The 17,302-nt window shown below is 39.7% G+C and overlaps 1 protein-coding gene and 1 long non-coding RNA gene across 40 annotated transcripts in view; one reads left to right on the top strand and one right to left on the bottom strand.

Annotated features, from left to right (window-relative positions):
* prom1a (prominin 1a) overlaps positions 1–17,302 on the bottom strand; it is an 89,898-nt gene that overhangs the window by 38,129 nt on the left and 34,467 nt on the right. For 33 of the 37 annotated variants that reach the window (XR_004107979.2, XR_004107983.2, XR_004898091.1 and 30 more), the window contains exons 2-4: positions 10,735–10,793; positions 10,043–10,069; positions 4,723–4,928 (exon numbers count right to left, since the gene is read on the bottom strand). Coding sequence is in view for 10 of the 37 variants with exons in the window: in XM_036004422.1 (XP_035860315.1) it covers positions 4,723–4,928; positions 10,043–10,069; positions 10,735–10,793 (292 nt within the window). In the remaining 27 variants the exon portion in view is untranslated. The remainder of the gene's footprint in view (positions 1–4,722; positions 4,929–10,042; positions 10,070–10,734; positions 10,794–17,302) is intronic. The other 4 variants (XR_004107990.2, XR_004107997.2, XR_004107992.2 and 1 more) reach the window with 1 other exon arrangement.
* Positions 1–17,302, top strand: part of LOC116062468 — a 51,481-nt gene that overhangs the window by 21,811 nt on the left and 12,368 nt on the right. The window lies entirely within an intron of this gene.

Here is a 17,302-nt window from a genome sequence, read left to right as displayed (position 1 = left end):
TAGCTGGTAGGCATGATGCAACATGCCATTTTACTACACAGTACATGTATTTAGGCATGAGCTAAGACATGATACATTGGTAATAAACACACATGGGCTGGCAGTGAAATAGATGTAACCACTGAGAAGTTTTGAGAAGCTGTTGTTCATCAACACTACCATGATGATCACCATTATGATCTTTTTTTTGTTCATACAGAAGTTAAATAGATCATCTTCCAAGGCTGTGCACAGTTATTCTTGAAAGACTACTTTCGTTTCTCTTGATAACCTTTCCAGATTAAGCTATACTAACCTGTTATAAACGTATGCTGTGCAGACAGACAAGCATTGTTGAAACCGAAATTGTGGACATTTTTGAATACAAATTTAAATCAGTGGTTATTTTAAAGCAGTTGAGATCCCAATGTTTCCAAAGATACCATATGTCAAGCCACATTTTTGATCAAATGTACAGTATACAACTGTGTGTAAATGATGCACAAGACATGTAGAATATTTTCATTTGATGGAACACTACAGCCATAATACACATGAGGTCTTGAGTTTGAATATTTCACTCCATATAATGTGAATATCATACAGCTTTAATGAAAAACTAAAACAAGACGATACAGAAGATATATTTTGTGAGACAGTGTGGAATAAGAGGATCTTGTCAACCTTCAAGCTACTAAAGGGTAAGCTAAATGTATTCATATGGACGCCGATGTTCATTAATAGCATCAAAACACTAAGAATAAACACATTCTTTGGGCAAGTTAGGTTATTTAGATTCAGTAATGCTGGCTTCATCAGACCAAACATAACTGTAACAGCGCTGCAGATGTGCATTCATTATTGCTGCATCGTTACTAATACCATTACATCAATTTTAATTAATCTCACTCAAAACGTCTTTCTAAATGGCTGTTTGTGGGGTGGGAGCTAAATTGTGATGCTAACACTTCACTTTGATTTTCTACTACTTCTAACATTTGTCTGACTGTGTATAGAAACACTTGTCTTTCTCTTGATCAACGACTTCTGGCATGTGCCAAGATTTACAGCTCTGAAAGAAATCAGTCTAATGTAATAACATGGCACAGTAATTTGAGGATTTACAATTAATACAGGCCTGTTAATCAGTTTATGTTTATTTAGATTTCAAGTTTCATTCCCCTGATTTAACCTGATGAATGTGTTAACAAAACAGCTGCACTAATCGTAGTATTGCCTTAATCTGGTTCTGATGAAATTATTTGTGTTTAGTAAATGATTGAATCTACAAAATCTTCTTTTCAGATTTATTCTGACAAAGCTGAGCCCAATTTTTCTGCCTCTAGTACACAACATACAGAATGTACTCTGTCCTGAACTTCACTTTTCCTCTATGTTCGGTATATCTGATCACACACACTGACAGCGAGCCCATCTGTGTTACTAATACAGCACATTTGTAGCCAGAGCATTTGAGCGGGAGTGTGTGCATTTTCAACATGACTGGCATCCATGTGAATCAAATCCCCTACAGCACTACTCTAACCCTGTGAACATTACTCATTCACATTTACAACCATAGCATCCTCCGGGATTTGACCCTGCCGCCTTCAGAGTAAAGCGTGATGTAAGAGTGAGATTTTCTACTGATCTCTTGCTCTGGTTCTGTCACATAAACCCTATGTAAACTATTATAATTATAAAACTATTGCACTGATTCTATCCAGACAGGTTGAGGTGTAAGTACCATCAGAAATGCTGTAACGCCTCTGCAATGGACTAGGGCTGGGCGATATGGAGAAAATCAGATATCACGATATTCTTGACCAAATACCTCGATATCGATATTGCGGCGATATTCTAGGGTGGACAATTGGTGCTTTAAAAAAATATCTGCACACTTAGATTTTAGATAAATAATCATCAGTAATGTGGACATAATGTCTAAGTGGGGAAAAAGCAAATAATAGAACAGCTAGAAGAGTCTGGTAGGTTCAGAAAATAACATACCTTTACTGTAATGCAGCCTTTCAAACCAGGAAAAGACTACGCTTGTGTCATATCACGATATTACGATATCCAAAATCTAAGACGATATCTAGTCTTATATCATGATATCGATATAATATCGATATATTGCCCAGCCCTACAATGGACCTCCCTCAACTGCAAAGTGTATTTCTGATCTGACTCCGATATGTGAAAGAGCTGATCCGCTATAATATATTATACTGTTGGATAACAAATATTAATTCTCCTAACTCTCATCCACTCCTGATGCTTGTCTTTTTGTTCCGTCCCGATCCAAGTCACACGGTATAATTGTTCTCCAATACTACAAGATTCCCGAGTTAGCATGAGCAGAAAACCAAAAAGTGTGCCACATAAAGAAGCTAAAACCTAATCAACAGGAAGTCCAAGGGAAAAAAACACTGTCCTGTCTGGGAAGTGCAGAGCAGAAACATCACAACAGTTACGGCATACCATTAAAGATATGTTGCCAGGATAATGAAAAACAAGTAACTCATACTTGTTTTGTTTTTGGCATATTCTTTCTCCTATCTCATTCTAAGCCATTTTATTGTCGCCCCTCTTATCTGGGTGTCTTTTACCCCTCTTAGTCTGATTTTAACACTTCTTGGAAAATAAATATCACCCCTGCCACTCCCCTGTGCCTCGCTGTCAGCTTTCTAGTGGCGGTAAAATGCAGTCTGGGCCTGAGCTCGGTACTCATCCCTCTCCTGCCTGTAATTTTTTCATTAGAGTCTCTGCAGCGTCTCTGCCTGGTAGCTGGGGAGATGTAATAAGAGCTCTGAGGATGCTCTCAGACTCTGGGCTTCTAGGATATTGCCTTGGAATTTCTAATAGCCGGGCTTCGTTCCAACGAAGACAAAAAGTCAAAGAACATCAAACTAAGTACACTCCTGGATCCCTTCAGTCCTAACACAAGAGGCAAACACAGCTCTCCCAAGCCTTTTGTACTGTGGCTACATCCCCAGCGGCTCCTGCTCCTTCTACCGCTGAGACTATAAAACAGAGTGGAGAGTGGATTGAGTTTCCTGTGGTCCATTTTCTGAGAGATGAGTTTCAGCGAAATGCAGGACATCAATGTGATGTAATAGGCCTATATAGAAGAATCACAAAGTAAACTTAAAGCTTTACTCCCAAACATTTTCAGCCCACTCCTTTATAATTTTCAGTTACTATTTCAGTGACAAAATCCAGTCCTTGTTTTGTGCAAACATGTATTACAAAGTTTAATGTGAGGCCTCAGCAGTCTGAGTTAGACAAACCAAGTGGGTATCTTCTGAAGTAATGGTCTTTTTAGCCTAAAATTACCACTTTGTTTCAAGGTTAAGCGGCAGTGGACGATATCCATAATTTATGACAAAAATATACAGGTGGATTGCAGATGCTCTGTTGCTGCCTTTCAATGTACAGAAAACAGTTGGTCAAAAGACTTCGCTAAAATAGAACTGCTATCATGAAAAATGTAACAAGATTTGGAGACCATTTTAAGTAATGTGCAGTGAAAGTTCAAATTCTCCTACAGTTATAATGCTACATTGTGCTAATATCCTTGCATGATTTTAACTGGCCTAAAGGCAGTTGCCTGTTTTGATGTTTAAAAGTCTGTAGTGGTAGAAGCTGATGACTTTGTTTTGGAATGATTAATATAATTGGAAATAATGGAAAAGACAGGGTCCAGGTAGAAACATTTCCGGTCTAGGACATCTACTTTCTTCACTCTCTTTGCTACTATTTCTCATTTCCCAAGATGTTGATTCTGCAATATTTAGAAAATGTACCCTAACCAACTGTAGGATAAATGTATCTGGAGTAATGACCTTCCTGCTGGCCGGCAGCTGCCTGTTTGCATATATAAAATATGTATAGAAGGTCTATTATCTAAGCATCCACTGTAGAAGGAAAACCACACCAGGCCAAAACTAGCTGAAGGTTTATTAAACTACAACAACTAATCACAGTTACTACAGTTCGAAAAATTGGCAATGTAGGAATCAATTGTAGTGCTAGATTCACTGCATTTCCTACCGGATAAAATCATCAGCCAAATGCCTAAAATGTGCACGTTAAATGGGGAAATGACAGCTGGAGCAGTAATATAATAAACCCTGAAGGCAGATGCAGTACTGTAGGTATTATAATTACTATACAAGGAAAGCCAAGGAGAATAGTAAGGTGTAGAGGTGACAACCATATAAAGCATATGATATGATATGATACCAACCTAAACATATAGAATAATTGTGATCAAATTCCAAGGTATGTTGTGGATTTGAGTGTCATTTGTTTCTTTGATTTATTAGTATTTTAGCTGTGCGTTGACATGAATGAATGTCCCACAACATGCAAGCTTTCAGTGTGAATCCCCTGCAGATTATAATGACCAGTGCTGAACACAAGTATGAAGGGTGCTGCCACATACAGTATTCACAGTAGGAATTTACTATATATAGCAAACAGCATTGGGGATGGAGAAAGCTGATGACCGTGTGTGTTTGTGTGCGTAACAGACTCACAAGATGACCAGAGGTGCACGTGTGTACAGTGCGTTTTTGCCTGAATGTGTGAGTACAACACTATAAAAGATGAGGTGTATCTTGCATTCCAGTTTAAGTGTGCATGCATAAACAAGTCTGCCCACACTGTTTGCACCAGAAAATACACGTCTGCTTTCAAGCTAAGTTTCTCGTGTGTGTATGCATGTGTCATACTCACGTGATGACCAGTGAGGTGGCAAAGAGTAGTGTTCCCAGAAGGCCACGCCGGCAGTCTGCGTTCTTCCTCTGGCGTTGGTGCATCTCGCCGCCGCAGTTGTCACAGCAGCGGCACATGCAGAAGAAGAGGCCGGCTATCGGCACCAAAACTGCGAACAGCAGCCCAACTGCCGCACATACTAGGAAGCCTATCTCGTAGTAGATGGCCTGGGGTCAGCGGGGGAGGAACGAGATGAAGAATGAGGGACAATTTATTTAGGAAACACATTGGAGAAAGAAGGTGGACATGGAAATGAGATTAAGAGAGAACAGGTGGATCAGAGATGGAGAGACAAAAAGGGAGATGAAACAACAAGAGGGGAAAATGGGATGGGGGTTGTTGAGGGAAAACAGAATTGGATTGGGAGAGGTGAGCAGATGAGTTGCGTAGTGAGGGAGAGAAGAAAGGAGGGATTAATAACGCTGTAAAGGAGAAAAAGGAAGGACACACACACGGCAGAGGATAAAATGAGCAACAAATCTAAAAATATCTGGTAGGATCCCACTGCAGGAAATTCTCTCTCTACTCTTTGTCCAAAAGGGATTTGTGGATAAACAATAAACACATTGCGTAACACTACTCACTGCTGGAGAGTCCTTTCTTTCTCATTCTTAAATACTATAAGCCAGTTCAATGATCGACTCCTTAATTACATTATTGCACAACATAAACGCCAAGACTCTCTTTCTTAATACTTTTCTCACGTACGCTATTGAAAGCTGGTTGAGACTTGCAGTAAGCTAAAGGTTGTTTTTAATACATTTTCAATGAACCGTAATATGCACTGAGAGGACAGCAACACATGAAGGATGATGGGAAATACTCAAAGGAGTCAGAGCCATCCATGTAGCCCTGTGGTGCAGTTTTTCCCACTAATGAAGGGGAAAAGACAGCATTTCTGATGGGAAACCTGCTTCAATAGGATCAGACTACAAGGCAGATGAGTGCACTGCAGTGGTACTGAAGTACTTTGGACTGAGTCATAAAATCTAGATTTTTTCTTTTTGAAACAACGCTAAAACACAACAAATCTGTGTGAGCGGTTTATGCTTTTTAATTTTATTGGAGAAATTGTTAGTTTCGGGAAAGAATTGAAGATCTTCATGTGGTATACCCAGATAAACCTAATGCGGTCTAATGTAACAGCCCCAGATCCTCCCTTCATGGAGATTATAACAATTTGTTCATCCCATTTAGTATATCGATAAGACTAGACCAAGTATGAGAAACACTCCTGAATATAACGCAATACAATTCATCATAAACTGCAGCCTCCACAATTACTGTAAAGTTCTACAGAATTAACACATCCCTAAAACATTATAACCTTCATTAATCCAGAATTTATCTTTTGACTATTGTATTAGACCGCATTAGTTTTTAGCTAGGTGTAGCTAATAAACTGACAACCTAGTGGATATTACTTTTGGACCTTTTGAAATAACATCAAAGCCTGACTGGACAAACTAGAAAATGGAAAGTTGTGAATGAAAAGTCTTCGATTGTGCACTTGTGAAATGCAGATATACAGTATCTGCAGTGAACGGTTAGATTGTTAAGATCAGAGGCTAGTTGTTTAGGTTAAACAGTTAGAGCGCTAGTAATTAACTAATTGTGGCGAGGACCAGTAAGATTAAGATGCATGGGCTGAGCCTGTTAACACAGGAGTGAGCGTAAGAATGCTGACTGTCGTATAATTATGAAAACTCTGTATTTAGACTGTGTGTACTGTATGAGTTAGGATGGTGCTTTGTCTCGGAATAGTCAGCTGTAAAATATGCACATCCTGCATCACAAAGCCTCAATAATCCTCGACTTTGATTGAATATTAGAAATATTCAAGGTGACTCAACACAATTTCTTACAAATTCCCCCTGATATATTGAGAGAGTTAAATTGCTGCTGTTGGCAGGTTCTCAGTACAGCTTCCCTTCTCTTGTCATGTACCACATTGCTCCTACTTAATCTGCCCCTATCTACACCACACTCAGCACGGGCTTTGGAAATTGGCAAAATTGAATAGGGGATTGGCAATTCCCACACCGCATGTAACTTATCACAATGATGTTCAATAGCTTCTCGTTAAGAAAGGATCAAAGCAGGGCTGCTATCACCGCTCTTGAATGGACAAACTGCTCTCCTGGCTGATTCACACTAATCTTAATCGCCTTCATAAGTCAATGACCCTGCCTTCTCTAGGGACCTGCAGCTTTTTGCTTTTTAACATGCAGGGTGAAAAGAAGTGGCTTCTGAACTCGTGAGAGAGGAGTATTCTTCTCGGGTCATTCGTAAATCTCTGTGCAACCTTGGAAGTCTCAGGCGGTGAGCGTAATCCAACCTCCAAAAGCTTGTGTTTGGCTGTGAGAGGCTCCTGGCCACACCCTTTCTAACCTTAAGGAATAAAAACATGGATGATTTCAGGGTCAGTGGACACGAAGAGAAAAAGAGGGAACCGGAGAGAGTTTTCTAGGCAAAGAAAAAAAAAAGAGACACTTGGCATGTGGTGTTGGAGTGTGTGGTCTGTCATCTAAAACACCAATGTCGACCCAGTTGTTGAGGACATTTTGCAAATATGAAGCTTGCATTGTCATTCTGCTTCTGGGTCCTGCTTGTTATTGGGTGAATCTTTACCAAAAAAAAAAGGTCAAAATGTTTTTTTTTTCCACGAGCACTCTTCAAGGGCCTGCAGCTCCGACTATTTTTGGACTATAGCTTTGTCTTGGCGGATGCCAAAAAGAAGAAGGTGACCGTCCAATAAGAACAAACTGGATGATGAGGTGGCATCATGTCTGAGTGGTTAAGACAGGCAATTCTGTAACAATAAATCAGATTGAAATCAAAGCAGCAGCCACAAGGCCCGCTGAAGTGTCCTCAAGTAAGATGCTGTTACCCTAAACTGCTCACTGACTGTAAGCTAAATGCCTGAGTTATAGAAGCCACTGTGAATAAATTAACGTCAGGGTTCTTTGTGAGTTGATAGTAAATTCAATACCATTCTGGAACCACAAGAAAAACATTATATTCCTGGTGATAGCTTTTATGATTTAGATAGCAAAAGTGAAGGCTGCAACAAACTATATTTAAATCCACTGTGTGGAAGGCTTTTATTCAAGCCAAGATTACATCGGGACATTTCACTGATTAACCTTGTACAATCAGGAAAATGATCCGCTGTACTTTTGGTTGAAATGATCTCTTAAGGTGTGATTGTTCTGCTTTGCATTTATTGGGTGGTGACATAAAGGAGATAGTCAAGGTCAATGCAAATTCCACAAACCGAAAAACACTTTTGCTTTGATATGAATTGATTTGATAAGACGTGGTTTATTTTACAAAACAATCAAGGTACAAGAGCTAGTATGATGGCATTGGATAACATTTCACTTTTGAGCTATATTGACATTGGACTGTACCGAATAGTTTGAAGCTTCTAAATCAAAATTTGAATGCTGCACAGCTTTTTATTTTTGCAGGTCTATTCATTCTGTTTAAACCGTTGTTTAAAAATTAGGCTACACTAATATTATAAGTATTATACTATTTGTAGAACTAGATTCCAGTTGGCTGCATAGGATTGATTCTGACATGTGTGATCCAAACATTTGGACTCCATAACTCCAGAGCATTGTAAGGTTCAAAAGTCAAAATGTATTGAACATTTTTTTTAAATTTACATGTTTTTATCTTATGAAATATTCTGCTTCAATCCCTATTTGTTGGCGCGTAGCCTTTCAAAAACATTTTCACTGCGGTCAAAAACTCATTTGTTCTCCCGCTTGCCGCACACAAAGGGAGGCATGCACTTGTATTAACACCATGAATTACATTTAAATAACCCCTTTAGGGTGATGAAATCATAAAATATGATGAAAGACATTCAAAGCTTTGTTCGAAAACCTCAATAGAAGCTGTGAATGTTAAAAAAAGACATTCGGTACAGCACTAATATTGACATTAATTAACATTATACTGGGAGTCCATCCTTTTTTGTCCTCTAAAAGAAAAAGTTTGGTGCCAGTTTTGACTTTGAATTACTGTCTGATTGATAAACCAGCCACAGTCATACATCTAATTTATTTAGATTAGAAGCTCCACTACAAAATTACAGTAACAGTGTAGATGTTGACCTTTGAGTGCATAAGAGAAATTGATTTGTCCTCATTGAAGTAAAGCAAATTCTGCAATTTGCAAACAATGGTTGGTTGAGAGTGTTGTCAGGTATTATAATTGTAAATCACACATTTCAGGAGGGACCAGAAAACTGATTATCTCCTTATTACTTAAGGGTGCAATGGGATATACATGGATTTGTTTTATTTCTTGAGTGATGTGTGTTTGAAGTTCTTTGGAGAACACGTTTTTACAAAGCTCGATTAAGCCGTGGCAGCGGTGCACGCTGTGTCGCTGGTCCAGGTCAGTGTGTGAAGATTTATAGCAGTAAAATGAGTCCTGCCAACATCAGCATGCAAAAGAGTGTGTGTGTGTGTGTGTGTGTGTGTGTGTGTGTGTGAGATCTTTGCTGTGGTTTGGGTCGATATCAGAGCAAATACTGCTGAGAAGCAAATTAGACAGCAAACCAGCAGAAAAAGCTATTCTGTCTAAACATTTATATTTCTTAACTGGTATACGTTTATTCAATGCCAATGCTTTATCATAATGCTCTTCCATCCATGATGTAATCCAGACGGTATTAAGTTCATATGAAAACCAATTGAGTAGAAAAGACGTATAACTTGCCAAACCCATATTGGTATATTTTGTTTTGGTTTGATATGGCTTTGAAGGGAATGTGCTGGTTTGTTTTTACATGCCCAACCAGGGACAAAAGTCCTCAGCAGCCAAAGAGTACCATTTTACAATAAGCTTAACGTAAGAGTCAGGACCATGACACTGGTGTAAAAGAATATTCCAAATGGTCTGTAAGATGTATGAATTTCATTCTAGAGCACGAGAACGTTTCCTTTGTTATCCAGTCAGCATTGTTGCTTCTCCGTGAAGCTGAAAAAAATGTAATCAGGACTTAAATGAGACAGGAGCTACAGTTTTGGCGAAGCTAACTTGGAGGTGGATAGGATGGCTGGGTGAGAGTCGTAGGGCTGCACAAATAATTATGAATATTCAAATGATAAAGATGTTGAAATAAAAGATGTAGTGATATGTCAACTAAAGTTTAACACAAAGTTTATAATTCTAGGTGGAATTGTGCAACCCTGATGACTGGGACAGTGGAGCATGATGAGACAGGGGATGGGTCGCACTAAGTCCAGTGTGCAGACTTTACCTGAAGGGTCAGCACTATGTTCTCTGGCTGAGGGAGGCCAGATCAGAGCAGATCAGATGAAGAGGGCATGCAAAACACAGAGGCAACGCAGCGTCAAAGAAAGAGCAAAGCCACAAAACAGAAAACATGGATGAAATAGAACAACATAAAAGAGAAGTCAAAGGATTCAAAACTGGCATGCATATCCACATAGTTGCATATTGTAATGCTGCACACAGACATGCAACAAATTCTCCCATAATTGAGAGGAAGGTACAGAGTGAACTTTTAGATCTCAGGGACTGTCAAAGAGTTAAAAAAAACCGTCTTTGGTTATCAAAGTTGTTCCTCATAAAAACTCAAATGATGTATCTCTCTCTAAATTCATAGGGTGTGACAGAAGCAATTACCATTTTCTTTCAAGGGCGGCAGTAAAAAGATGGCCTTGCACCTGTTCCTGAGAAGTCAGGAGCTATCTCGGAGGTACATTTCTTCAGTAATTTAATTAATATCATAAATTGCTGCATCCAATCAAAAACCATAATGCAATAAGTCAAAGAAACGGGCACAGCAAAACAATAATTTTAACGCACGCACGCACACACACGCACGCACGCACGCACGCACGCACGCACGCACGCACGCACGCACGCACGCACGCGCACACACACACACACACACACACACACACACACACACACACAGAGAGTTACCTTTTGGTATTCAGTCTGAATGGCTCCAAACTTGTCCTTTGCCAGTTTGACAATAAGATCTGTAACACAGAGAAAACACATATAAAGAGATCTGTTGTTGCTGTGCGTAACTGCATTGTATACATTTTAGCATATATTACATTACTACTCACACAGTGTATAAGAAATCTAACCACTACTAAAATCATTTGGTCTTGCAGATTGTGGTATCTTGAAAATGGAAAAGAAAACACTTTGCTCTGGTAAATGTCAGCTACCTAAGTAAGTGTTATTTTTCTGATGAAGTTGTTTGTTGTGGACACAAAGTTTCTGCTTTTATTTTACTTACAATTAATGGTAATTTTCTTGGTATGGAAACCTACCTCAGCCAATAGCAGAAAAGTGCAGAATATAGTTAATGTGAGAAATGATTGCTGTTGAGCTGAAGCAGCAACTTGTCATCTTTGACAAGATGGTGTCAGGAAATCCAGAGCCAAACTCTGACACTGCAGTGTCCCTTCATCCCCATCTCTTCACACTGGGTTTAGACAGGGGCAAGTCTGACAGAATAAGGAACTCTTATTTTATTTATTCTTGGCCTGACATCATGTTAGGGTCATGTTGTTGATATCTGGTTTCTTCTGGATCTCAGAAGAAACTTTCTGGGTGGAAAGGTCCTTATAATTTTGTTTTTAGATTGTTTCCTTTAGTCATGAAACTCATAGTTAAAATTATATCTTAGGAAACAACTATCTGCTGCATAAAAAAAAAAATCTTTCATTAGAAAAAAAGGTAATGGTACAAAACTGCATACCTACGACAAGCCCCAAAGAGCACCTAATAAAAGTAAGAATTTAAAAGTAAGAATGGCAGTAGCGTCATAAGTTTAGATTTGTAGAAAGCGATTCAGACTTGCATGTGTTTGGACTGTTGTAAGAAACCGATATGAGAGCAGGACCTGCTCAATAATATGGTGACAGTGAAAGTAGGAGTTTCCTGACAATTAGTCTGGATCAACGGAAGTACATTTCTAGGATAAATGTCAGGATTTGCCTCTCACCTTCCGCTGTCTGTGTGTTGCCGTTCTTAAAATCCCTTCGCTACGAGAAACAAAAAACCTTGGAGCTAGCAAGCTACACACTGAAAATGGCAGGTTTTGAAGAAAATTTGGTTCATGCAACAAGGCAGGCCTGCTTGGTTCTTTCAGATAATGATTGTAATCTGGTTTATCGAAAAATTGAAAAGACTTTGGTAGCTGTCCAAAGCCCAAGGAAGCTGCCTGGCCTGACTGAAGCTGTTGAAAAAGCGATCAGTTCGCAAACTGGAACTATTAATCGCGTGATGGAAAACAACATGGTAATGACCTGCGGCTTGGATACCATCATGAGGAAGGTCATGGATTTGGAAAGAAAAATTGACCAGTTGAACAATTGTACAGTTGGACAATAGAATGAATGTTTAAATTAGAGCAGCCATTCGTGTAGACCAAACAAATTTAATCTTTCGGCTCCCTTATCCTGAACGGCCTTGCCAAGGCCGTTTCTTGGAACAAACAGTCACCCTGTTGGGGCTCTGCAAGCGAGATGCTCTTGGTCCCTCCCCCGTCTTCCCCACTGCCTGCTGATTGTCGTATCGGTTCTGGACTGTTCAAGGGTGTCACCATGGCAACGTGCTGTGTTTTCGCTATAACATTCTGCGGACTGGGACACTAGTGGGACTGCCGGACTGTGCGTTTTCAGCAGGCCAAACTCCCCCACCCTACCCTATACCGCCAGTCCCAAGCCTTCGCCGCTAAATGTGCAACTGTACATTTATGTTATGTTCAGCAGTGCAAATGTACTGTTTGTGTGCTTACGTGCTGAGGTGTTTTTTCCTGTTCCCACACTGTTCTTATCTTTATGAGGATAGTCTGAGTTGCTTTTTTTTCCCTCTCCTCTCCTCATGTGATGCTGTATTGTCCCTGCGAGAGTTAAGAGAGAGTTGTGATGGCGCCGCATATGGCGACTCGCTGTGTCTGTGCGTGTTGCTTTAATGTGACATGCACCTACAACACCAGGACAAATTCCTTGTGTGTGTAAACGTACTTGGCAATAAAGCTTTTTCTGATTCTGATTCTGAAGATTTACAAAGAATATGTTTACCGCATTTACTCTCTAACTGGGAAGTCTTGGGACTGATTGGTGGAAATTGCTATGGACAGTGTACACACGGCGATACACTGGTAAGAGCAAATTACATTTAACCATGTATCCAGCTAATTTAAAGCGCACATTCCTGTATTGTGTGAACCGTTATCTTCATTTAATACTGTACAGGTATGTGGCGTTTTCTTTTTATGGGGTGCAAATGTTCCACCGAAACAAGTTCCTTCCCGAGACTACTTTGCAAGAGGCACCATCGCTGCATCCGAAGCTTAGCGCTGCCCAAGACGATTGTGATTGGTTTAAGGAAATGTAATGTAATGTTTCTTTCTTTTATCCCAGAATGTATCTGTATGTATAATAGCCAGCCAGGACCTGTACTTTTTCTCGGTCAGCCAAGCTGGGTCAAATCCTGTCCACCTTTTGCTTCTCGGGGGGTCCAGAGGCAGCGTCTGATCTTTCTGTATTGCAAAGTTTGACAACTAAAGCGAATGAAGTGTGGTCATCGAAAGATAAAAAACTACAACAATCAAACTTTTTCTTTTTCTTTTTTTTCAACACAGAAATAACACCACAACATTCAGAAATGCAATACTTGAACTATACATGATTAGGACATTATGTCAACTTTATTTCTTAGTAATTATACATTTATTTATAATAAACAATGAATGAATGAAATCAATAATTCCTTATTGGTCAGGCGGGCCGGGCCACCCTCCAAATATAACTGTAGGGGAAACACAGAATAATAGTTCATAAAGGATAGTGTCTGATTTTACAAATTTCTATTTTTGCAAATAATGTTTCAATAACAATTCAATTACATTCAATCTACTTAAAAAATGGAAATCATGGAAAAACAACCCAAACAAACCTATCTCAGATCAAATACATCTATGCCTCTGTTCTCTTGCAGACACCTGGAGCAGCACTGGCTGTGACTCATCTTATAATGATGACAGAGACAGCAAGTCTTCTCAGAGGCAATCAGTTTCCAAAAATAAGATGCAAAAGACACAAGGGCTTTTTTCTCATTCTGCAATGCAGTGTTTCTTTTTTTCTGAAGGAAGAACATATCCTACAGATAAACTAATTGTTTTAATTCGACACAAAACCGACTTATGATCCCTGCCTATTATTCAAAGCATGAGATTTGTATTAATAGGAGGACGCTCCAGGCTTATACTTCACATAGTATTATGGCTGTTTAGGAAGAGAGGAGCTTATCTTTTAAAGCAGTCGTGTCTAATTGCCTTTATTTAAACATTTATTAATGCAGGATTATTTGACTGAAAGGGTGTTTTATTTCTCAGTCAGGCTTCCTCACACTTGGATAGTTCCACACTTGACCTGCCTGGTACAACCACAGGCTTGTACTGGTTGTTACAGAGCTACAGCAGGTGCAGCTCAGGTGCAGGGCAGTTTGATAGTTGCTATACGCGAGCAACTGAAGGTTGTGTTGCACTTTTCCTGCCAGAATTTCCCAACAAGTTTGGGAAAAGCAAATCAACTATATAGGTCAACCTGCCATTGTAGTTTTCCAGCTTCTTCTGGTTCCTCCACCCCAGGATGGCTATTGTCAGTCACTATTGTGTGTTTCAGGATGAGGTGTAAAATAATCCGAGCCAAGCCCAGCTATTATCTTTTCTTATAGTGGCCTTTTGCATGTGTTTCAAAGAAGCTCCTGGCCTTGTAGTGAAGGTGTACATTCCTTTTTTCCCCACAAGGTAAAAACTTTTTCTGATGGTAAACAAGAGCTCTCCAACAGCACAGTAAGCCCTCAGGCCTAAACATTGCAGTAATATGTCAAAATCTGAGAAATGTTGCCTCAGATTTGTGCTGACCTTGCTGAAAAGCAGAGGTTTTGGTAGAAGGTATCGACTCCAAAAGAGGAGAAATGAAGCACAGAGAGACAGATTAATAGCAAATTACTGTTAACACTTTTTGGAAATATATCCCAGCATTTATAAACAGTGGAACAAGTATTCTGGTGTCGTTTTAAAAGACCCCCTGAGCCTGAACCCTGTCTCTTCCTGCAGTAAATACTGTACATATTATGACTACGTCTGTCTGTCTGTCTGTCTGACTGTGTGTGTCTGTCTGACTGTGTGTGTCTGTCTGTCTGTCTGTCTGTGCGCTTTGGCTTTGGGCTTCAGGTCAGCGTTAACTCTTTAGTATTTAATCAAATATTAACTTTACTAACCTTACCCGAAATTATGCTAAGGGCTAGTTGCCAGAAGCAACCAAAGCATAATCCTAGCTGCAGTATGTTTTCTATGAAACATGTTCATCAATGCAAATTAAATTTACATTAACCAAATTGATAGGAGACACTGCTGCAAACCCATAACTACTAGTGGAGCAACCCAGAGTGAGAAAGGAAAGAGAAGGCTGCTACTGAAGCCACATACACAGTGTGTATGTGTGTGATAATCGGTGTGAGTGAGTAAATGAATAATTAGCAGATTTTGCTCTGAAATTACCAAAGAAACGGAAACAAATCAACAGGTTTAACTCAACTAAAGACGATTTGTTCTGCCTTGTGAGAAATGTTTGTACGACCGAAACTCCTAATGTCTGAAAATGAATGAATGAACTTGTCACTGCTGTAATCATAAGGAATAAAAGAAGCAGTGGAGGATGGAGGGATATAAGAGCGAGGAAGGAGAAAGAAAGGACAGAGAAAGATCAAAGACAGAGTGATAAGAGAGGAGAAAAAGACGAGAGGTGAAAGAGAGAAAAGCAGCAAGGATAGAGGGCTGGATTGAATCCGACCTCCGTTTCTAGTGAGAGGCGTCTAATCCCTCTCCATGAACGAAAAGCCCACTTGCTGCTAGTTTCCACCCACGTTAACTCTCTCCTCACCACCCTTGCTGCTGGCACCTGTCATTTTAAAGGCCCATTAAATGTATTTGTCAGGATGCTGTGGCCTTAAACCCCTCTAAACTAACCTGTTGTTTGTCATGTTGACACTATCTTAGTTTCAGAGGTCTCCGATTCTCCGTTGATTGTAAACTACTCTCTCAGCAAAATGCATACAGTTTTGAAAATGTTAATGTATGCATAAGTATGTGTGGATTCATGCAAATGTAAATGCATAGCAGAGGCCAGCTCCAGTAGCTTCTCAGCTCTGAACTAAATCGAGGTAGAGGTTTTACAGCAGATTTAATGAAGCTTTGCAGGGAGCTCAAGATAAAGCAGAACCTGGCAAGATTAATTCCTCATCAGTTTCACTAGAAGGGAGTTTCCCGCGCAGAGGAATACAGAAGTTTTCTATCTTAGTTTGGCTGCTCGGTTTCAGAATAGCCAAGAAATTAGCTATTTTTATGGCCATGAACAGCGGAGTTTCCCAGGGTACTGAATCCCTGCACCAGAACTTTATTCCCACTTAAACACAGATAGTGGCAAAATTTCAGTCTTAGTATTACCTGATCTCAGTGCTGCATTTGATACGGTCGACCATGACATATTACTAGACCGATTGGAAAACTGGGTTGGCATTTCTGGCTCAGTACTAAAGTGGTTTGAATCTTATTTAAAGAATAGGGACTACTTTGTTTCTATAGGCAATTATGCATCTGAGCATACAAATATGACGTGCGGAGTTCCCCAAGGCTCAGTTCTGGGGCCTCTTCTGTTTAACATCTACATGCTTCCACTGGCTCAGATTATGGAAAACAATAAAATAAGTTACCATAGTTATGCGGATGACACACAAATTTACATAACCTTATCGCCAGGGGACTATAGTCCAATACAACAACTGACTAAGTGCATTGAACAAATTAACGACTGGATGTGCCAGAACTTTCTTAAATTAAATGAAGAAAAAACTGAGGTGGTTGTTTTTGGAGCAAAAGAGGAACGATTAAAAGTCAGCACTCAGCTTCAAACGACAATGTTAAAAACAACAGACAAAGCCAGAAATCTTGGTGTAGTCATGGACTCAGACCTGAATTTTAACAGCCACATTAAGACAATTACAAAGTCAGCCTATTACCACCTTAAAATATATCAAGGGTTAAAGGACTTATGTCTCAGCAGGATTTGGAAAAACTTGTCCATGCTTTTATCTTCAGTAGACTAGACTACTGTAACGGTGTCTTTACAGGTCTCCCTAAAAAATCAATCAGACAGCTGCAGCTGATTCAGAACGCTGCTGCTCGAGTCCTCACTAAGACCAAGAAAGTGGATCATATCACTCCAGTACTGAAGTCTCTACACTGGCTTCCAGTGCCTCAAAGAATTAATTTCAAAATACTTTTGCTGGTTTATAAATCACTAAACGGTTTAGGGCCAAAATACATTTCTGATATGCTGCTACACTATGACCCACCCAGACCTCTCAGGTCGTCTGGGACAGGTCTGCTTGTTGTCCCCAGAGTCAGAACTAAACAGGGGGAAGCAGTGTTTAGTTTTTATGCTCCACATATCTGGAACAAACT

Source organism: Sander lucioperca, chromosome 1 (genome assembly GCF_008315115.2).
Source record: "Sander lucioperca isolate FBNREF2018 chromosome 1, SLUC_FBN_1.2, whole genome shotgun sequence".
NCBI lineage: Eukaryota > Metazoa > Chordata > Actinopteri > Perciformes > Percidae > Sander > Sander lucioperca.
This window is presented reverse-complemented; position numbering and strand designations above follow the sequence as displayed.